The sequence below is a fragment of the Taudactylus pleione genome, unplaced genomic scaffold (genome assembly GCF_031769625.1).
Source record: "Taudactylus pleione unplaced genomic scaffold, aTauple2 ptg000009l, whole genome shotgun sequence".
In the NCBI taxonomy this organism is placed as follows: domain Eukaryota; kingdom Metazoa; phylum Chordata; class Amphibia; order Anura; family Myobatrachidae; genus Taudactylus; species Taudactylus pleione.
Window position 1 is genome coordinate 15,349,660 of NW_028284412.1, and position 23,545 is coordinate 15,373,204.

The window sequence follows — 23,545 nt, forward strand, 5'->3', positions numbered from 1 at the left end:
AATGGTGATGTTTGGCAAGTAGTTCCTAAGAAAGTAGGTCAGATGGACTCCCCTTTAATTGCCTAATATGGTTACGTTATTGTAAGTTAGGTAAAGTTGGGTTTATAATTAAGTTTTTCAAATTCATATTATATTTGTAGGCCATAATATATCTATGGGGAAACTGCAAATATATATAAAATATATAAAATATGAGATATGGTAAGAACTTACCCTTGTTATCTCTATTTCTACGAAGTCCATAGGGTTCCACAGGATACCTTGGGGTATAGGTGTGACGTCAGTCGCAGGGCACCAAAGAGTTAAGCTTTCAGCCTCCCAGGATGCACTAGGTCCCCCTCCTATACCCCGCCCCCGGGCCAAGGCACCTCAGTTAGTTACCAAGCCATAGGCCGGAGGAGGAGAAGGAAGAGAGAGAACAAAGATCTGGACACATACAAGAATCACATTCTCACCAGAGGGAGACGGAAAACCGGTGACCAGAGCAAAGCCCATCTGCAGCACAGGTGCGACAGGGCGGGAGTCCTGTGGAACCCTATGGACTTCGTAGAAATAGAGATAACAAGGGTAAGTTCTTACCATATCTCATATTTTCTACTTCAGGGTCCATAGGGTATCCACAGGATACCTTGGGGATGTCCCAAAGCAGTATCCTTTAAGGGTGGGGACGCTCCTGTGCAGAAAGGAGAATCCGCCGCCCGAAGGAAGCATCCTGAGAGGCGAAGGTGTCAAACCTGTAATACCTCACAAAGGTATGGACAGAAGACCACGTAGCAGCCTTGCAGATCTGAACTGCCGAGGCACCACGTCGAGCTGCCCACGAAGGACCCACAGACCTAGTGGAATGAGCCTTCAGAGAAGGAGGGACCGGTAGGCCTTCATGAAGATAAGCTTCAGAAATAGCCATACGGATCCAGGCTGCCAAAGTTTGCTTTGAAGCAGGCCAACCCTTTTTACGGAAGCCAAAGAGGACAAACAAAGCGTCCGACTTCCTAAACGAAGAAGTGCGGTCAACATAAGTCCTTAAGGCCCGCACAACATCCAAAGAGGCCTCACCCACGGAAAGACCCGGTGAGTTAAAGGCCGGAACAACTATTTCCTCGTTAATATGAAACTGGGAAACAACTTTGGGAAGAAACTCGGGCCGAGTGCGGAGCACTGCCCTGTTCCCATAAAAAACCAAGAAAGGGGGTCTACAAGAAAGAGCCCCTAACTCAGAAACACGTCTGGCCGAAGCAATGGCCAGAAGGAAAACAGTCTTAGCTGTTAGCCATTTAAGATCCACTGAGCCCAGTGGTTCAAACGGCGGTCCTTGGAGAGCCCTCAGGACCACAGCCAAATCCCAAGGCGCCACAGGTGGAACAAAGGGCGGCTGAATGCGGAGAACACCCTGCATAAAGGTGCGCACATCCGGGATTGTAGCAATCCTACGGTGAAACCAGACAGATAGGGCCGAAACCTGTACCTTCAAAGAAGCAAGGCGAAGCCCATGATCTAGTCCCGCTTGCAGGAAGGCAAGAATCCGAGACAGACGAAACTCCCGCGGTGCATAACCTCTCGGTCGACACCACTGGAAGAACGTATGCCACACGCGATGGTATATCCTCGCGGAAGACGGTTTCCGAGCTCGTAACATGGTACGCACCACAGAGCTGGAAAACCCCCGGGACCTCAGCATGGCCGTCTCAACAGCCACGCCGTCAAAGACAGCCGAGTCAGGTCCGGGTGAAGGCAAGGACCCTGAGACAGAAGGTCCGGTCGTAGCGGCAACCGCAGAGGAATGTCCACGGACAGACCCTGAAGGTCTGAGAACCAGTGCCGTCTGGGCCACGCGGGAGCTATCAACAGGAGCGTCCCTCCTTCCTGTTTGAATTTCCGGATTACCCGTGGAAGAAGGGAGACCGGAGGGAACAGGTATGCGAACCGGAACGTCCACCGGACGGACAGAGCATCCACCAGAGACGCCCATTCGTCTCTTGTGCGAGACCCGTACTCAGGCAACTTGTTGTTGTGCCGGGACGCCATGAGGTCGATTTCTGGAAGACCCCACCTGTCCACCAGTAGTTGAAAAACGTCCGGGTGCAGGGACCATTCCCCCGGATGAACGTCCTGGCGACTTAGAAAGTCCGCCTCCCAATTGAGCACTCCCGGGATGAAGACCGCTGATATGGCCGGAAGATTGCGCTCCGCCCAAACCAGGATCCGAGAGACCTCTACGAGAGCCGCCCGACTGCGAGTTCCTCCTTGCCTGTTTATGTAGGCCACGGTGGTAGCATTGTCCGACTGGACCTGCACCGGGCGACCCTGGAGAAACCGCTGTGCCTGCTGGAGAGCATTGAAGACCGCACGGAGTTCCAAGATATTTATTGGAAGCTCTGCTTCTGTCGGCGTCCACCTGCCCTGGAACAAGTGTGGACCCGAAACTGCTCCCCAGCCCCGAAGACTGGCGTCCGTTGTCAACAGGACCCAATTTGGAACCCAGAACGGACGTCCCTTGTTGAGGTGGGTCGTCTGTAACCACCACGTAAGGGACAGGCGAACCTCCTGGGTGAGCACAATCGTCTGGGACTTCAGAGACTGAGTCAGCCCGTTCCACTTGGACAGGATCAGGTGCTGCAGAGGTCTGGAGTGAAACTGGGCGTATTCCACCATGTCGAACACCGACACCATGGAGCCCAGTAACCTCATCGCCGAGTGTAAGGACACCCGGCGGCTGTGCAGACAACTGCGCACCCTTGACTGTAAAGCAGAGATCTTGTCCTCCGTCACGAAGATCCTTTGCTGTCCCGAGTCCAATAAGGCTCCAAGATGCAGAATCCTCCGAGACGGGATTAGAGTGGACTTCTGCCAGTTGATTAGCTAGCCGTGCCGTTGCAGCAGTGCAATGGTCAGGTCCAAGTGGCGTAACAGGAGCTCTGGAGATCCTGCCACCAATAACAGGTCGTCCAAATACGGCAACATGCGGACTCCCTGCAGCCGCAGAGAAGCCGCCATGACCGCCATCACCTTGGTGAAAACACGTGGTGCTGTTGCCAGGCCAAAAGGTAACGCCCGAAACTGGAAGTGGTCGCTGCTGATTGCAAACCTGAGGAACTGTTGATGGCGCCAAAGAATAGGGACATGCAGGTAAGCGTCCTGTATGTCCAATGACACCAAGTAGTCCCCAGGTTCCAGCGCCAGAATGATGGACCGTAGGGTCTCCATCCGAAACTTCGGGACCCGCAAAGACTTGTTGAGTGCTTTGAGGTTGAGAATCGGACGATATGACCCATTGGGTTTCTGTACCAAAAATAGATTTGAATAGAAACCCTGGCCCCTCTGGGAGAATGGAACCGCCACTTTAACTCCAGCCTGGAGCATAGTGTGCAATACCTTCCGCAGCTCCGTAGCCTTGTTCCGGTCTGATGGGAGACCCGTGGTGAAGAAGCGAGCCGGGGGTCTGTGCCGGAAGGAGAGGGCGTATCCGTGGGAAACCACCTCCAGAACCCAAGTGTCTGTCGTAGTGGTCGACCAACACTGGGCGAACTGTAGCAGGCGGCCTCCCACCCTGGGATCCCCCAAAGGGAGGCCCGGACCGTCAGGCCGCAGGCTTGTCATCTGGCTTGGGGGCCGGACGTCTGGTACTCCATGCCTGCTTCCGGGGCTTGACCGATTTCTTAGGGCCAGCCTGTCGAGGAAACGACTGTGGTTTGGGCCTGCCCTGGGCCCTAGATGACCGAAAGGACGATGGTCCCGAACCAGAAGGAGCAGCGGCCGACGGGAGACAGGCAGATTTGGCTGCCGCCAGCGTGGCCACAATCTTATCCAGATCCGGACCGAAGAGAACTTCTCCGGTAAACGGCAACGCTTCCAGACCTTTCTTGGAATCTGCGTCCGCCTTCCAGGATCGCAGCCACAAGGTGCGACGAGCAGCTACCGCTGCTGAAGAAATTCTAGACACCAGAGTACTAATGTCTAGAGCCGCCTCGTTGATGTAGGTGGCCGAATCACGGAGATTGCCAATCAACTCCGCCTGATCGGCCGGACAGTCGGATTCAAAAGAAGCCTCTAATGAATCCGCCCAGCGCTCCATCGCTCTGGCAACCCAGCAAATGGCCATAGCCGGCCGTGCTGCCCCCCCTGCAAGGGAATAAGCGGACTTCAGGCAGATTTCTACCTTGCGGTCCGTAGCATCCTTAAGGGAGGACATGGATGGCATCGGCAATGTGGCACTACGGACAAGACGGGTCACGTGAGAATCCACCTGTGGAGGGGATTCCCACTTCGCAAAATAATTATCCGCGAACGGATAAGCCACCGCCAGGCGTCTCTGCGGCTGGTATCTTTTGCCAGGTTGTTTCCACGCCTCCTCTAAATGGTCCACCAACTGACCCGAAAGAGGAAAGACTGTGGCATCGCCCTTCACATCTTTGAAAAAGGCATACTTAGATTTAGCCGCTGGGGGAACTTCGTCCTCAATCACCAAGGCTGTGCGGACCGCCCGAATAAGTCCAGGAATATATACTTTGGACTTAGCATCAGCGTCCTTAGTATGGAGAGGTTCCTGATCGTAAGGATCTAGAATCTCCCCATCATCAGACGTCCCTTCGTCATCCTCATAAGGAGCGGACAGAGACGCCACCGGCCTTTTATGAGACCGCATCACAGACTCCCCTTGCAACACATCCAACAAGTGCTGTACAGAACTCGTCAGGGAGTTAACCCACGCTGGCTCCTGAGAACCCGGGAGCGGGGAAATAGGGAGACTGTGGGGTACCACCAATTGTCGTGGGAACCCCTGCATGGGTGACGACACCACTGACTGCTGGGACAAACCCATCGGAGTAAACGCGGGCTGCGGAGCTAACTGGCCCACTAAAGCTGTTAACGCCTGAGCGAAACAAGCCCAGGGCGGCTCCTGTACCGGTGCTGTAACCGTAATAGGCCGCGCCATGGACAAACACTGCCGGCAAAGGCCCTCCGCGCTACCCTCCCCCTCCGCTAACGGTACTTTGCACGTGGTACACTGTAGCCGGAGGGGAAAATCACTTTCAGACATGATGGCACCACGTATGTGACCTCTCTCACCAATTAAGTATTAAATAGGCGAGAGACCACCCTGCAGCACCGCACCGCAAGGGCTTTAGCAGAAAGAACAGGGACAGTAATAAAGCTGACAGTTTAGAGAAGAAAAGATTACAGGCAGCAGCGCTAGCACAGTCACATACAATGCAGAAAAATAACAATTCCTGCACTAACAGCGCTGATCACTCAACTACACAGACACAGGGCCTGGTAGGACACAGCGCTGCATACACAGACCTGACCACAGCGGAGGAGAGGTATGCGGGGGGACCCAGACCACGATGCTTCCGTCCAGCGCTTCCAGCAGCGTTCACCATGCGTTCTGGAGAAGATGGCCGCCGAGGAGCAGAGAGGAGGCTGGCCTGGGGGAGGAGCGTTGCCACAGGACCAGTCGGCAGCATGCAGAGAGGGCTGTGTGCAGCGGGGGAGGCGCCGGCTGTGAGACAGGGAAGGCGCGCTCCCCTGGCATGCATTTAACCCCTGGGACGCCGCAGCGCTACCGCTCTGCTGCGGTCCGCTGTCCCAGGGGGTAGTGGAAGCGCAGGTTGGTCGCCTGGCTCCACGCTGCAGCCAGTCCCCAGGGAGCCCCCTGCCTGGGGACTTAGGACCATGTGATCAGCGGGGACCCACCGCGGGACCCCGCTGCTTACCTCTGTCCCCCTTGAATCCGGCCATGGTCCGGAGCATCTGGGGTCACCGCTAGCTGTGACCCCAGACGCCCACCAGCATCCCCGGATCAGTACCGGCGTTCTGGTACCGGCGGGGTGTAGGGAAGACAGCATGGACGTCAGGACTGACTGTCCATGCTGTTCATCCAGTTGTGCAGCCACAGCTGCATGAAGAATAAGCTTCAGGGGCTCTTCTAGCCCCCACTCCAACAGGTGCACCCGACTCCGGCCGGGCACCAAACTAAACTGAGGTGCCTTGGCCCGGGGGCGGGGTATAGGAGGGGGACCTAGTGCATCCTGGGAGGCTGAAAGCTTAACTCTTTGGTGCCCTGCGACTGACGTCACACCTATACCCCAAGGTATCCTGTGGATACCCTATGGACCCTGAAGTAGAAATTGGTATTATACTGGGTCACCCTAACCACGTCCCACTATACTTACTCTGTGTTAAGCTGCAGCAGTGTTCTTTTCTCCGGGTCTATCCTGTCTAGTTCGCTGTGGTGGGGAGCCATTGGTTGTGGGTGACCCTATTCCCACTGCTCATAAATGAGACAGGACAGGTCAACATTAATTATTATATAGATGTTTACAGCATCTGATTTAATAACTCGAGCTGACTTGGCTCAAGTATGTACAAAAACAAATACAATATTTTTCTTACTTTTAATATCTGTAATAATTATTTCACTGGATTAATAATGCACCAGGGTAATCTACTGAATGTTTCCAGCAGTAACTGTGCAGACAAGAACCTTTAAAGAGATTATCCACCCCCAAAAAAATTATATGAAGTGCTTGTATATAATGAACAATATTATTATCAAAAAGGGAGAGGCAGCGGCACTCCAAAATACATATCACCAGTAATACCAGTATCACCAAAAACCTCATACATCTATTCAATGTTTCAGTCTTTAATAACTTTCATCAGGAATAATATACAAAAAATTATCACCTACTTATATAACAGAAGCAATCACCACAAGTGGTGGTAACTATGATTCTCGATGCTGGCGTTTGACACCATTGCGACGCACGTCGCAGCGGGTGTGACATCAGTAACCGGAGCCAGGAACTATAGCAATAAATAAACAAAATAGTGAAATTATCTATCACCAACCAAGTATCTATTCACATATTAAAAAGATGTACACAAGCCAAATAGCGGAATACGGTAATTAGCATATCACCATCGTGCATAAACTTGAATCCATATATACAAATAAATCAAGGGTCCACTTAAACCACTAAGCTAAATATATATCAATGCCGAATTAGATAAAAAAATTATAAGAAAAACAAAAACATTTTAATGGCAGGGATTCGTTTAACCCATTTGGTTGCACTGTGTTTAAACGGTGCTTCTGTTTGAAGTAACCTTTTAGACCTATCACCCCGTGTGATGTCTTCTGGAATACAATCTATCATTTTATAACGTAGTGTCACGAGAATATGCCTGCATTCTTTAAAGTGTCTAGCCACCAGTTGCTCTACGGCTCCTCAAAAGCTTTCCGAATAGCTGACCGATGTAGGGCCATATGTTCACGAAATGTGCGTGTAGTTTTCCCTACTTATAAGAGTCCACAAGGACATCTGATATAATAGACAATAAATAGACTAGTACAATTTACCACATGTCTAGGTTTATACTATTTACCGGAGTGGGGGTGCACAAAGGAATCACCAGTTTCTAAGAAACTATATGTGGTGCACCCTAGACACTTATAATTACCTGGTTTGTTTGTAAGAAAGTGTTTATTTTTTTCTTGGCTAAATCCTGTAATATCTGCGCAGACTAACCAGTCCCTCAGATTCCTCCCGCGTATATAGCAAGCTAAGAGGGATACTTCCCGCAAAAGAGGCAGTCCTATATAATTATTTAACAGAGACCACATACTTTAAGCGGTATTATGGTGCATACACACGGTCCAATTTTAGTGAATTATATCGTTCATATCGTTATCGTAAATTTTTTTGTGCCTTCAAACGACCAGCGATGCACGGGCACGTATGGACGATAACGATATCGTCTATCAGTCGTGCATGCAGGCCAACCTGGACGATATCGTCTAGGTTACATACAGTAAAGATCCGCGATCGTTGATCCATCCAGCACACCGGGAAGGTGCAGAGAGATCAGTCAACGATATCGTTATTGCTGACCGCTGACTGATCGTCCCATGTGTACGCACTATAAGTTATATCTCGAAGAAAGCCTATTCACTCAAACCAATTTCTTGGTCATAGCTTTAGGGACACTATGCAAGTATCAGCTCTAGGTACTGACAAAGCTTTTGTTGTGGCCTGTTTCAGTAACTTTAAAGAATAACCTATTTCTGTCATTAATACCACTTATTTACACTCTTCTAGAGGATCACTACAAATTCTGTGTACCCTCAAATACTGAAAATACAAGACACCCTTAATTAGCGAAAATGGATGATGACTAGAGGATAATAATTATTACAGTCTGTTGGCTTTTGATAAACTGAAGTTTTAAGACAACTTTCTGAGAGTTCTATAGACACATCTAAATAATGTACGATTCGAGTAATTATCAAAAGTAAATTTTATGTTCGGATCTTGTACATTGATGAATTTCATCTTGTCAAGGAACAGTTCCTTAGTACCCGTCCACAACATGAAGGCATTCTCAATGTATCTAGTGTAGAATTTAATGTATCTATAAAACTCAGTATTGCTTAGAAAAATATATCTTTCTACACCAAACATAAAGCTATCAGCACAAGCCGGTGTGGCAAAAGATCCCATAGCACATCCATGGGTTTTGATATAAAAATGACCATCAAATAAAAAATAATTTCTCATCAAGGTTAATTGTAGAAGCTCCAGGAAAAAAAAATCAATGTCTGGTCCATCATGTCAGGATTATTTATAATTAGCCGTCTCATTGCTTCCAGTCTACGGCCATGGGGGATGTTAGTGTATAGCAGGGGTTCCCAACCACGGTCCTCAAGGCACACTAACAGTCCAGGTTTTAAGGATAGCCATAGTTGAGCACAGGTGACTTAATTAGTATCTTAGTTATTTTGATTTAACCATCTGTGCTTAAGCATGGATATCACTAAAACCAGGACTGTTAGTGTGTCTTGAGGACCGAGGTTGGGAATCACTGGCTTACAATATCAATCGTGCAGTGCCAACTTATTGCAATCCTGTTTGTATTTCTCAACATGGGTACCCAATTTAGACATCCAATCACAGGTAGTATCAGTCGGAATCTCTACTAGAGGGTGTGTCTCAAAGGTCTTAATTTTATCTCTTACCAGATTCAATTCTCTACCACATTCTTCGAGTACTAACAAGATCAAATCAAAACATACTTTATTTAAAATTGACACCAATTTACGGCACAAATCTGCCTTATGGTAGGCAAATTTGTTATCCGGAACCCTGTTGTATTTTTTTGTCCCAAAAATAGTCGGACAGGGTTACACCATGTAAGAAGGAATCAATCTCTTGTTTTTTTTAACTTGATCAGCTCACTGTAGTGTTGTTTTACTGATTCCTCACCAGCAGTTCCACTCAAATACATATTAGTAAGAACTACCAAATTAAGGACAGAAGGGAGCACATAGCATAATACTGTTAGGTAATGTGAAAAAGCCTGTACATAACTGAAACAGTTTGCCAGCATATCACATGTTTTACATGTCCACAATCCAAAACGAACATTTTACTGGTATCCCAATCAGTTCAAGATAAAAATATTATACAGTAAGAGCTTATCTCAAAAAGAACTCCAGAGACTCAGACAACGCCAAAGTAAGCTCATATATATTCTTTTCATCTGAAACTGATTTGGAATTGCAAAAGAGAAGGAAGGGTGTTTGAGGGAATAAAGAGAATTAGTCAAAGAGGGAGACAGAGAAAGAGAGAAAAGGAATCCCAGGGGACAACAGCTAGTGTTACGAGTTACGCCCTCTGGGTATAAGTTATATCTTTGTCATCATTTAGCATAGAAGAGTCATATTTTTACAATTTCTTGTGTCTTTTAAAATTTATTATAAATTAATATGTTATGAGTTGAAATTTCGAATATAATTTTTTTCAACAATTATTAATTCTAATTTAAAGTTTGTTTTGCATTAAAATTTTAATAGAAAAACATGATCTTAAAATGATAGAGAAGAATTAGTATTGTTGATTACATGTTTTTTCTTTTAATATTATTTTAGTATGTTAGTAACAGCAGGTTATTGTGGTTATGTATAAGCACTCTCACATACACCTCTAAAATTACATAAACATACCTACAGTAAATATAAATTACCATATTCGCATTCCAAAACATAAAGATGGTCACACCAAAACAAAGGAGTTATATAGGTGTGGGTGTTGTGTGGCCTGTAGAAATGATAAATGTGACAAGTATATTTGAGAATTTTTACTCCATTAACCACTTGACACACTAGTTTTTTTGGGCAAAACTGCCCAGAAATTGTTTTTTTTTTTTTAAATTAAATTTAGAATGTGTTTTTTTTTTTTTAAATATTTAAGAATGTTATTTAAAAAAAAGTATTCTAGCACCCTCCCCCATATCTCTATAGGCTCTCATTGTAATTGTACCTCCCAGCCTTAAGTGTTAACAGATTACCCAGCGGCAATAGAACCCCACTGGCATTTTCCCCACCCCCTAGTGGTAATAGATCCCCAGTGGTAGAGTCCTGCCAGGCCAAGCCTAATGGATGAGGAAGAGATCCATTTAGGTTTACAGTCACTATCTTCCAAAAAATGTCTCTTTATTCCACCCCAGATACTCTTCAAAGCTGGGCTATTCAAATACAAGGCAGCAGTAAATACTGGGTGTTGTAGTCAAGTACTTGTAGATGATAAGAAGAGAAGAGGAGAGGTCTCAATTCACAAACAATATCAGCTGAAGGTATAACTAATAATAATAATAATTTTGCACTTCTAATATTATGGCTTACAGCCTTTGGGCCTGATTCAGACCCACTCGCGAGCGGCTGTCCGCTCGCAAGTGGGTCGATGTTATGCACTGAGCATGCGCACGACGGAGGGAGCTCCGTCATGCGTCAGACGCGACGAGCGAAGGAAAGTCCTTCGCTCGTTGTGTCCGATCAAAGGGGGCGTGCTGTCAATGTTGATTGACAGCACGCCCCCTTTGGTGGGCGTGCCGGGGGCGTGCCTCCCTGACGGGGGCGTTCCCACGGGAACGCCTCCCGTCAGAAGCCGGCCCACTGACATCACTAGTGATGTCAGTGGGAGTGATTTTGGCTCTGATAGGGCCAAAATCACTCCGGAGCTTGCGGTTGAAAACCTCAACCGCAGGCTCCGGCTCGCAATTTCGATGGTCGCGATGGTCTCGACCATCGCGGCCATCACAATGCACGCTCGTATAGCCTGTGGGTGGTGACCCACAGCTATACGAGCGTCCAGGAGGACGCTCCATGAAAATGGAGCCCGGCCCTCATTCAGAGCGTGCGCTCTGCTCAGAGCGTACGGCTCTGAATGAGGGCCATTGTCTCAGCTCCAGTACTTTGTCATCCAAACCTGGTCTACATTTTATGAGGAGTCCATCTAATTTTTAATTATTTGAAAAGTGTATAGATTACTAGACCTAGTTCTTCTTAGGTTTGTGGCCTTCACTGTTTGTTTATGTTAGGACATTTATTGCTAGCCATATTAGTGGGAGGGTATTGGGGGATGATTGGATTCATTGCATACACATGCAAGCACTGACTATTTAAGTTTCATATGAGAGGCTGAAGGCCCCTGGGCTGAGTAGGGCATAATTATTAGAAGTGCATAATTTGTAAAAGTGCATTCCTTACCAAATTCGGCATTATACCGGCATTAAACCGAAGTTAAACAGAAGGAGACCACTCTAACCTGAATCTATTCTTTAACAAGAACATATGGACAAAGTATAATCAACAAATGTAAGTTCACAATATCTACACTACAAGCAACTGCTGTCTGCATCACCTGGACAATCCTCAATGGTCTCTGCTTGCTCACTATAAGAACTTACACCTGCTATTATTTGTACTGACTCGCTCGTTTCACAAACAACTCATAGCTTACTGTATTCAGTGCCAATTTTAGTATATGTCTTAGAAATAATATCTTCCCACCTCTCTTCTTTTCCTAGCCTGTCATCTGTCTTCTAATTCAGTTTACTTTAATATTCCATTTCTCCTCTTTTCTTCTGCTCAATAATAGTTTGGAAATTTTGCAGGCACATTTTCCTTGTTACTTGCTTCTCTGCACTCATACTTTATTCCCACATCTAGTTTTCCTCCCCCTACCCAACTCTTCCACACCATTATCATGTGTACCTCCCCCTCCACTCACTGTCTACCTAATACTCTGCTCTACCCCCTTTTTCCACCTATATAATTTCCCCCTTGTCTCCTCCACCTCCTCCTTCCTTTATCTCCCCTCCTGTCTGCCGTCCTCCCTCTCCTCTCCCACTATTACACTTTCATTCTCTTCTACCCCTCCTTTGTCCTACTACCCCACTGATAACCCTTCCTCCAAACCTCCTCTCCGTGTCACCCCATACCACCCAAATCATATTAAACTCCCTCCCTGCCAACCACCTACAGGTTCCCTTCCCAGCTCTGGTCCCCGCATAATCTCTCCACTACATTCATCTCAGCCACCCATATTAAACTCACCTTCTCGCTACAGCAACCCAAATAATCTAATTCACATCTTTCCCGCAAACACTGTCCCTCTATCCTGTGCCCTCTGGAATGCCAGATCAGTATGTAACAAACTCGTACCCACCCATGACCTTTTCATCTCTAAAAACTTGCATCTCCTAGCCATTACTGAAACCTGGATTTCACCCTCTGACACCACTTCCCCTGCTGCTCTCTCCTCTGAGGGCCTCATCTTCTCTCATACCCCTCAGCCTGTGGGTCGCCATGGTGGTGGGGTAGGGGTCCTTCTATCCCCCGGTTACTTCTATCAACTCCTACCCTCTGAACCATCTCTTACTTTCTCTACATTTGAGGTTCATGCTATACGCCTCTTCCAACCAGTTCACCTTAGAGTAGCTGTCATTTACCGTCCCCCTGGCCCTCCTTCCAAATTCATTGACAACTTAGTTTCCTGGCTTCCTCACTTTCTCTCCTCTGACCTTCCCTCTATTATCCTAGGTGACTTCAATATTCCTATTGATATCCCCACAGAAGCCTCTGCCTCCAAACTCCTCACCCTCATGTCCTCATTTGGTCTCTCCCAATGGACCTCCTCACCCTCCCATGTGAGTGGGCATTCACTTGACCTGGTCTTCACTCACCGTTGTGATATTTCTGATTACTCCATTTCCCCATTCCCCCTCTCAGACCATCACCTTCTCTCTTTTAACCTATCCTTCTCTCCTTCCCTTCCTCTACCTCCTAAGGCCAATATCACTAAGCGTAACATTGACGCTATTGACACCGTTTCTTTTTCTTCCCAGCTTGACTCACTTCTCTCCCCTATCCTCTCTCTCTCTCTCCTGCCCTGAACAAGCCATTTCTCTATACAATACCTCCCTTACTTCTGCTCTGGAGTCTGTTGCTCCAGCGATCACTATTCACCCTCGCAGATTTACACCTCAACCCTGGCATTCCAAATGCACCAGATACCTGCAAAAGTGTTCGCGAACTGCCGAACGACAGTGGAGAAGATCACGCTGTAAGGCTGATTTTCTCCATTTCAAATTTATGCTCTCATCATACAGTGCTGCCCTTTCCCTCTCTAAACAGTCATATTTCAAGAACCTCTTCTCCTCTCAGTCCTCAAATCCCCAACGTCTCTTCACCACCTTCAACTCCCTCCTCCGCCCATCCCCTCCTCGCTCTCTGCCCTTGATTTTGCTACCTACTTTACATCTAAAGTTGACTCCATACGTCAGGACATCATATCCCACCAGTCCCCCTGCTATCCACTTCAGCCTCTCTTCCCAGATCACCCCTCTCCTTCAATTTTACCGACTCTAACTTTCTTCTCCCCTGTATCTGGAGAGGAAGTAGTGTCCCTCATCCAGTCCTCCCCCCCTTCCACCTCCCCCCTTGTCCCTATCCCTTCACGTCTCCTCCGCTACCTCTCTCCTGCCTGCTCCCATCTTGCCCACCTCTTTAATCTCTCCCTATCATCAGGCACTGTCCCGTCTGCTTTCAAACATGCCCTTGTCTCCCGCATACTAAAAAAAACAACCCTTGATTCTAACACTCTCTCCAACTACCGTCCCATCTCTCTCCTCCCTTTTGCTTCCAAGCTCCTTGAGCATGTTGTTTTCAAGCGCCTTACCACCTTTCTTTCCTCTCATTCCCTCCTTGACCCTTTTCAGTCTGGCTTCCGCTCTCTCCACTCCACTGAAACTGCCCTCACAAAAGTCAGCAATGACCTCCTTGCTGCTAAATCCAAGGGCCACTACTCTCTGCTCATTCTCCTTGACCTTTCTGCTGCTTTTGACACTGTGGACCACCCTCTCCTTCTGCAAATCCTTCACTCCCTTGGTCTCCGTGACACTGCCCTCTCCTGGCTAGCCTCCTACCTCTCTGACCGATCCTTCTCTGTCTCCTCTCATGACTCCTCTTCTCCCCCACAGCCTCTTGCAGTGGGTGTTCCCCAAGGTTCTGTTCTTGGACCTCTCCTCTTCTCACTCTATACATCCTCACTAGGTGAACTAATCAGCTCTTTTGACCTCCAATATCATCTCTATGCTGATGATACTCAGATCTACCTTTCCTCCCCTGACCTCTCTCCCTCTCTCGTGTCTCCAACTGTCTCTCTGCCATTTCTTCCTGGATGTCTCAGCGATTTCTTAAACTTAATATGTCTAAGACTGAGCTTATCATCTTCCCTCCCCCCTACATAACCACACTTCCCACCATTTCTTTATCAATTGATGGCACAACTATCTCCTCTAGCCCCAAAGTGCGCTGTTTTGGAGTTATCCTGGACTCCTCCCTCTCCTTCAAACCACATATCCAGAATCTCTCACAGTCCTGTCACTTTCATCTTAAAAATATTTCCAAGATTAGACCCTTTCTCACCCAGGATGCCACTAAAACCCTCATACACTCATTGGTCATCTCCAGATTGGACTACTGTAACCTTCTCCTATCTGGCCTCCCCAAATCCCTTCTCTCCCCTCTCCAGTCTGTCCTCAATGCTGCTGCTCGGCTCATCTTCCTCTCAAAACGCTCTGCATCTGCCTCCCCTCTCCTACAAGCACTCCACTGGCTCCCCTTCCCCTTTAGAACGCAATTTAAGGTTCTCACACTCACTTACAAAGCCCTCAGCCATTCCTCTCCTATTTACATCTCTGATCTCATCTCCCTTCACTCTCCTGTCCACCCTCTTCGTTCATCAAATGCACGCCGCCTCTCATGTCAATTGATTACTTCCTCCCACCTACAAGATTTTGCCCACGCTGCTCCCCACCTTTGGAACTCTCTCCCACTTCCCATCAGACTCTCCACCTCTCTACAATCCCTCAAACGTGCTCTCAAGACCCACTATTTCATCAAAGCCTTCCAGCTCTCATCTTAACTTGCTGCTACATACTCCTCTCTCCCTGCCTACCCCATCTGTTTCACCCCTGTCTGTCTGTCCCACCCCCTTAGAATGTAAGCTCCTATGAGCAGGGCCCTCTACCCTCTTGTGCATCTCCTTACTATACCTTCATCTACTTCTTACTCTCTACCAGGGCACCTAACACTTGATTGCTTTGCATTGTAGCTTATCTGGGTGTTATGGTGGTGAAAGTAGCAATGTATATTATCCATGTCCTGTAATGTATTGTACTGTACTGTGTCACTGTAAATCAACCTATTTGTTTATGTACTTTGTAAGGCGCTACTGAACACTTGTGGCGCCATATAAACGATAATAATAATAATAATAGGTAGATGCCTCTGAAGTGGGAATTGGAGCAGTCCTCTCCCAACGTGATCCTGTGGACAATAAGCTGCACCCTTGTGCTTTCCATTCAAGGAAGTTTTCTCCTGCTGAGTCCAATTATGATGTCAGAAATCCAGGGCTCCTTGCAATTTAGTGTACTGGAGATATTGGTAGGAACCAGGAATGTGATCACAGTTTTTATTGAGAAGGCCTAACTCCCGACAGGCATGTTGGGCATTATTTTTTGCTTGGTTTAACTTCATTATCACTTACAGACCTGGCTCAAAGTATATCAAAGTTGATGCTGTGTCTTGCAACTTTCATTCATGCTGGACTGGCATTTGATTTATCTTCTCATCTCACTCAACTCCACGATCCGGCTCCTCCTGAAACTCCTCCTGGTTCATTCCTGAACGATTCAGAGGTTTTGTTTGTCTGAGATCCATTCAAGCAAGGTGCCAGGATATCCTGGAATTTCCAAGACCCAGGAACTCCTAGTCCGTTCTATACAGTTGTCAAATAATTTGCTTTAGCTTTTGAAGTCTGTTCCAGAAACAAGTCTCTTAGAAATACTCCTTCTGTGCAACTGTTAACTCTATCAGTACCTAGAAATCCTGTTGCTACAGGTCATAATACTTGTTGCTTTTGTTTAAAACTTCCAAGGTCTTTAGGAAGTCCTAATACCTTCCATTGTTCACTCTTAAAACCAGTTGTCATTTCCAAGAAATTCAAGTTCTACTGTCCTAGGAAGATACCCCCAGTTGTCAGCAATGGTTACTAAGAATACACAGTGGAAAAAATCATGGATTCTAACAAAGTTCAAGGCCAAGTTCAATTCGTAGTCCATTGGAAAGGTTATGAACCAGAGGAGAGGTCTTGGTTTCCTTGCAGGCATTTACTTGCGGACAGTCTAGAAAAGGCCTTTTTCAAATCCTTTGTGGATAAACCTGGATTTAGGGGTTCCTTAACTCCTCTTGAAGGGGGGTACTGTTACGAGCTGCCAAGGCTCACTTTCCCCTGCCCCTTTGATAACAGCAGGGCATACATTCAAGACAAGCAGTGATAAGAGCGGCCAAGCATGTTATCAAAGGCAGTACACCAAACCTGTTTCAGTGAACATGACATTATCACTGTACACCTTGACAATTTGGCTATGAATTTCAGCTGCTGATGTGCCCTTTAGACGCAGAAATCTGATCACACTGTGCAACTCAATTTTTTACCATTTTTCCACCAGCCCCGCCATCTTACAACTGATGTTGGGACAGTATGACTGATATGAGGTGCAGTCTAATGGCCGTAAGGGGAAGCAGTGGTCTACCTGCTCTGGCCTGGCAGGAAATTAGAATTAAATAGAAAACATTACACATGTGAGAGGTCTTGTTACTTTACTTATTTATCCACCCGTGTGTGTGTATATAAATATAAGAAGTTTTGTGTTGCTCGGCCCTCCTGAGTATTAAGACATATGCGCCTGGGTGCCATTCCTACTGACTCAATACACTCCACACTGCTGATGGACGGCATTCCCAGGTCGTAATCAATAATAAACACGCTGAGACTGGCTTTAGACTATGAACGTATCACAGTTGCTGCTCTTTTATCAAGACATATATATATATATATATATATATACATACATACATACATACATACACACACACATATACATACATACATACAGTCAGGTCCATAAATATTGGAACATTGACAGAATTTTCAGATTTTGGCCTCTATTCACCACCACAATGGTTTTGAAATGAAACAAACAAGATGTGCTTTAACTGCAGACTTTCAGATTTAATTTGAGGGTAATTACATCCAAATCGGGTGAACGGTGTAGGAATTACAACAGTTTCAATATGTGCCTCCCACTTTTTAAGGGGCCAAAAGTAATGGGACTATCAACTCAAAAGCTATTTCATGGACAGGTGTGGGCTATTCCCTCGTTATTTCATTATCAATTAAGCAGGTGAAAGGTCTGGAGTTGATTCTAGGTGTGACATTTGCATTTGGAATCAGTTGCTGTCAACTCTCAATATGAGATCCAAAGAGCTGTCACTATTAGTGAAGCAAGCCATCATTAGGCTGAAAAATCAAAACAAACCCATCAGAGAAATAGCAAAAACATTAGGTGTGGCCAAATCAACTGTTTGGAACATTCTTAAAAAGAAAGAACGCACCGGAGAGCTCAGCAACACCAAAAGACCCAGAAGACCACGGAAAACAACTGTGGTGGATGACAGGAGAATTATTTCCCTGGTGAAGAAAAACCCCTTCACAACAGTTGGCCAAATCAAGAACACTCTCCAGGAGGTTTATGTATATGTATCAAAGTCAACAATCAAGAGAAGACTTCACAAGAGTGAATATAGAGGGTTCACCACAAGATGCAAACCATTGGTGAGCCACAAAAACAGGAAGACCAGATTAGAGTTTGCCAAACAACATCTAAAAAAGCCATTACAGTTCTGGAACAACATCCTATGGACAGATAAGACAAAGATCAACTTGTACCAGAGTGATGGGAAGAGAAGAGTATGGAGAAGGAAAGGAACTGCTCATGATCCAAAACATACCACCTCATCATTGAAGCATGGTGGTGGTAGTGTCATGGCGTGGGCATGTATGGCTGCCAATGGAACTGGTTCCCTTGTATTTATTGATGATGTGACTGCTGACAAAAGCAGCAGAATGAATTCTCATATTCAGTCAAATGCTTCAGAACTCATTGGACGGCGCTTCACAGTGCAGATGGACAATGACCCGAAGCATACTGCAAAAGCAACCAAAGAGTTTTTTAAGGCTAAAAAGTGAAATGTTATGCAATGGCCAAGTCAATCCCCTGACCTGAATCCGATTGAGCATGCATTTCACTTGATGAAGACAAAACTGAAGGGAAAATGCCCCAAGAACAAGCAGGAACTGAAGACATTTGCAGTAGAGGCCTGGCAGAGCATCACCAGGGATGAAACCCAGCGTCTGGTGATGTCTATGCGTTCCAGACTTCAGGCTGATATTGCCTGCAAAGGATTTGCAACAAAGTATTAAAAAGTGAAAGTTTAGATTTAGGATTGTTTAGTTTGTCCCATTACTTTTGGCCCCTTAAAAAGTGGGAGGCACATATTGAAACTGTCGTAATTCCTACACCGTTCACCTGATTTGGATGTAATTACCCTCAAATGAAATCTGAAAGTCTGCAGTTAAAGCACATCTTGTTTGTTTCATTTCAAATCCATTGTAGTGGTGAATAGAGGCCAAAATATGAAAATTCTGTCAATGTCCCAATATTTATGCACCCGACTGTGTGTTGAATGTGTTTTTTGTTTTAATATAATTTTTATTAATTTTCCAAAAGTGTAAAATATTACAATATAATATCTCACATTCATAGCCTGTTATCATTGAGTACATATATTTAGTCTTCTTTACATATTCAATACATGCTTAAACCATTTTATGTACTTATTAATTTTTCATGCAATATGGATCGTCCTTAAGATATTTTAAACACAGCATATATATTTATCACCCACTTCCCAGTCTATAAAGGAGAAAAGCATGTTATTAACAAATATGCTGTGGTGACCTTACAACAATGGCTACTGAGGTATGTTTCAATATCCTGATAAATGTAAGCATTGCTATTTATATCTCACACAGGTTTTGACTATCTATATTATTGATACATATATCCCCTTCAAAAGGTTGATATATAAGTCATACACTATACACACAGATATAGGCGTGCAAGCTGTACAGATTAAGACCCTCCTTTTATCCCTTTTCTTTGCTCCTTTTTTTTTCTCCCTCTCCTCTTCTCCTGTGTTATTCAAAATGGTTCATTGCCTTCTATTACTCTATTATTATACCAAGTTGTCTTTTGGAAACTTTCTTTTAAAGCTACATTCATATTGTCAGACAGACAATATGAATGTATGTCAAATTTTACATACGGAGCCAACTTGCAAAGATTTTTCTGTTAATATTTCCTTGTTTAAAACTGTGTTAACCCATTCCATGTTGAACAAGTATGTGATTCTTGGTATCACATCTATTATTGTTGGTGCGCTAGTTTCAATCCATTTTTATATTATTGCCTTTTTTGCCGCAGCTGCAATTTTTGTTAATAATATCGTTTCACCTTTTTTTAAATCCGTAATATGTTTATCCCATAATGCCCACTCTGGGGAAAGTGCGAAATCTATTTCCAAATTATTTTTATTATATACATATACTTGCTCCCAAAATAGTTTGACAGCTGGGCATTCCCATATACAATGGTACATATCTGCATCTGCAGAATCACATTTATAACAATTCGCGCTTTCTGCCTGTCCAATAAGAAATTTTATCCTAGGTGTGCAATAAGCTCTATGCATGTTGAATGTGTTTTTTAATAAAGTGTTTTTCAATCTCAAATTACCATACATATTTGGATGTGTTATTCTTATTGAAACCGTGGCTCGCATGATATTTGTACAGGGTCTTGATTCTGTTGTCCTTGTCATCTCTGGTCTTAAATATATTACAGTGCTTCCACCCAATCTCTAACATCTATGTGCAATCTACCAGGGGTCTTATTCCACACCAACTCAACACAGGCTTTCAACCTGACCATTTCAGATTGTAATACAATTTGGAATATTACTTGATGACTTGGGTGTGAAGATATATTCAAAATCTTAGGCTGATATATACATTGGATTTTAAATTATATGCCTTTAAAGCTGCAATTTTTTAACAAAAAATGTGCTATTAAGTTTTTGAAATTGCTTTTGTAGCTCACCTACTAATCTCTATGGGTCAGAGGAGTATGTGATGGGCTCCTGCAATCAGCTCAGTATATGTTCCTCCACACCTCAGCAAATTCTCATGGGAATTATTTTCCAGTTGTGCATTGCCCCAGTAACTGCTGGACCCCACTAACCCTCCCGCCAGCTGCAGCCACTGTCGGGACAGTCAAAACAGCCTTGATGACTAACCTGGCAAACAGCTGACTGCACACTGAGCTAGGATTAAGCAGCCAGAGCTGTCGCCATACTCCCATAGAGGGTATGTAATTGTTGTCTATGACTACAAATGGTGGCTATTCTAGAGAAAGATGGTTTTCAGAATATCATACAATAAGGGCACCTCAGTTGCTGATAATGGCATAATTCCACTGCACATGCTTGTCCGAGACACACACTAATTGTGCATGTCAGGGACAGACATTTTGCAGATATATATATATATATATATATATATATAATGTGTTTATTTATTACAAATTTGTAATATGTTCTGTTGATTGGGGATTAGTGCAGTGCTGCAAGATGGCTTCTTACATTAAAACTTTCGATCCACTATGTTTATTTGGTATGCATTCAGCATCCTGACGGAAGGCAGGCCGACGCTTACAGACGCCGGTCACGATACCGGCGCCAGCATCACGACAGTTGGGATGCCGAAGTTAAATAGCGGGGTGGGGGTGATAGTTAGGTTTAGGGATTAGGGTTAGGCACTAGGGGAAGAGTTAGGGTTAAGCATGAAGGGGGAGGGTTAGGGTGCGGGGAGGGGAGGGGGAGGTTAGGTTCAGGCACCAGGGAGGGAGAATTAGGGTAGGGAGAGGGGGAGGGTTAGCATACCGACCACCAAGTCGGTATGTTAACCCTGTCGGGATTCTGACTGCTTGGATCCCGTCTGTCAGTATTACATACCGATTTCATGTCTACTTTTACATCATACAGAATTAGAGACATGATTATTGATAGAAAAGCCTGTCATAATGTTCAAAGACCAAGGAGTCGATCATTGCACCACATCAGCACATTGGGACTGATTCTGAGTTGCGAGCAAAGCAAGACAAAAACACAGGTAACTTTGTATCTAGAACAAACCATGTTGCAATGCAAGGAAGGAAATATATTTATGTTTTTACATACAGGGTAAATATTTGTTGCTTTTGCGTGTAGCCCACATCTCAGAATCAACCCCATTATTTCTTAGTATGTATATACATGTCTGTATATGTCTTTTTAGAAGTGTAAGAGTAACACTTATACCACTTGTATGGAGTCTTGGAGCACATTTGGAGTATTTAATATTTATCTCAAAATAAAGGATTCTATTTTGCATTAATATATGCATTCTTCTAACATTCTGTCAATTCCCCTCAATATATAATAACAATATCATACACTGCTGTACTTTCAGGTGGATAGTTTTGACCTATGGGAGAAGCCTCTAGCCAGAAGGTCATTAGCAGTTTCTGTGACAAATCGTCAAGAGATCGGTGGTGCACGCTATTTCCTGCTCTCACAATCTATACTCTGGAAAGGATTAGGTTGTAAAAACAATTGTTATGTGACACAGTTACTTCCCAAAAGGTATGAATATGGATACTTTAATGCAACTTGCACCTTGCCACTGCTGGTAAACCCCTCAGGCACTGTGTTGCTGAAGGTGGAATAAAAGGAACATAGAATTGAAGCTTGTCACCAAAAATATGGATGGGAGTGCCTGACTGCCGTTTGGAAAGTGGGTGAATTATAAGTAGCAATGTTTAAGAAATTATTCAAAAGGGAGCAAGGGTGCTCCCTTAATTGTGAAGATAATTAATTTTGTACTTGTGTAAAGTCCTGTATTAAAAATACATTTGATGACAGTTTAGAAAAGGTTAAGTTTTTTCCCCCTACAAATTTTGTCTTTTTCTACTGCACACGAGTATCAAACATTTTTAGCATGTATTGTAAGAGCAACTGAGGCGCATTTTGTGGTTATGACGCTTGGAGAGATGGAAAGGAGGTTGGAGGGGGTATGTAAACGTGGGAAAGTATAGTAAGGGTGGTGACTGCTTCTAATTGGCAGTGTGCATCTGAATCCCTCTTCTCTATACTATTAGTATTATAGTGGGCTGCTGCAATCTATTTGCATTATTACACTGATTTTTTTCAATCATTTAATAGCAATAAAGCATATTTTTATTTGATCTTTTAGACTACACATTGTATTTCAATTGAGTTCTGTACATTACTACTATCACTGTCAAGCAGGTACATATACTACTGTTCTCTGCTGGAGTAAGCAAAGTGAATATACTGTACTACTGTTTTCTTCTTTGGGGTCCACAGCAAATACGTTGGGGTATGTGGTTGGAGTGATCCAGTCACCAAACAGTTAAACAAGCTCAGTTTTTCCTGTTTGGTGCGTAAGGCACCGCATGGACAGTGGGACTGCAGGAGCAGTCCCAGAGACAGGGGCGGATCTAGACTGTTCTTTTAGGGGTGGGCGATTAATTATGACTACTCTTCGTGTAATGTCTCCTCCCCTTTCTGTTCCCAATGCCTCCCCTTTACAGGTTTTTTTTTTGTGGCCACATTTATTATTACAATGTATATATTTATGTATTCACTATGTGGGAATACACAGTTTGAGCACCAGCAGCCATCTCTCTGCTCCCCCCTCCTCCAGCTCCCCACTCCCCCCACCAATTCCCTGCTCCCCCCTTCCCCAGCCATCTCTCTGCGCCCCCCTTCCCCATGCCCCTGTAGTAGTGCCCATATTGTAATGGCCCCATAGTAATGCACCTGTGCCCATATGGTAACGCCCCCATAGTAATGCCCCTATAGTAGTCCATATAATGGAAATTACCCCATAGTAATGCCCCTGCAGAGCCCATATGGTAATGTCCTATTAATAATGCCCCTGTAGTGCCCTTATATTAATGCCCCCTGTAGTGCCCTTATAGCCGCTGACACACACAAAAAATAAACTTACCTTAAACCCACTCCCGCATCCGTCCTCCGCCCTCTGGTCTGCCAGGCTGCTCCTCAGAACTATGGGAGAGACATCTGTGTTCAGCCAGTGCTGTGATCGGAGCCTGTGTAATGCGCGCACCCAGGATTACACAGGCTCCGATCAAAGCACAGGCTGAACACAGA

At 45.1% G+C, this 23,545-nt stretch overlaps 1 protein-coding gene across 2 annotated transcripts in view; it reads left to right on the forward strand.

Moving 5' to 3' along the window:
- The window catches only part of GLA (galactosidase alpha), a 149,126-nt gene extending 126,554 nt beyond the window's left edge, over nt 1-22,572 (forward strand). For both annotated transcript variants that reach the window (XM_088467402.1, XM_088467403.1), the window contains exon 7: nt 21,819-22,572. In XM_088467402.1, the coding sequence (XP_088323528.1) occupies nt 21,819-22,076 (258 nt within the window). In that variant the 3' untranslated portion in view covers nt 22,077-22,572. The remainder of the gene's footprint in view (nt 1-21,818) is intronic.
- Nucleotides 22,573-23,545: the final 973 nt, after the last annotated feature.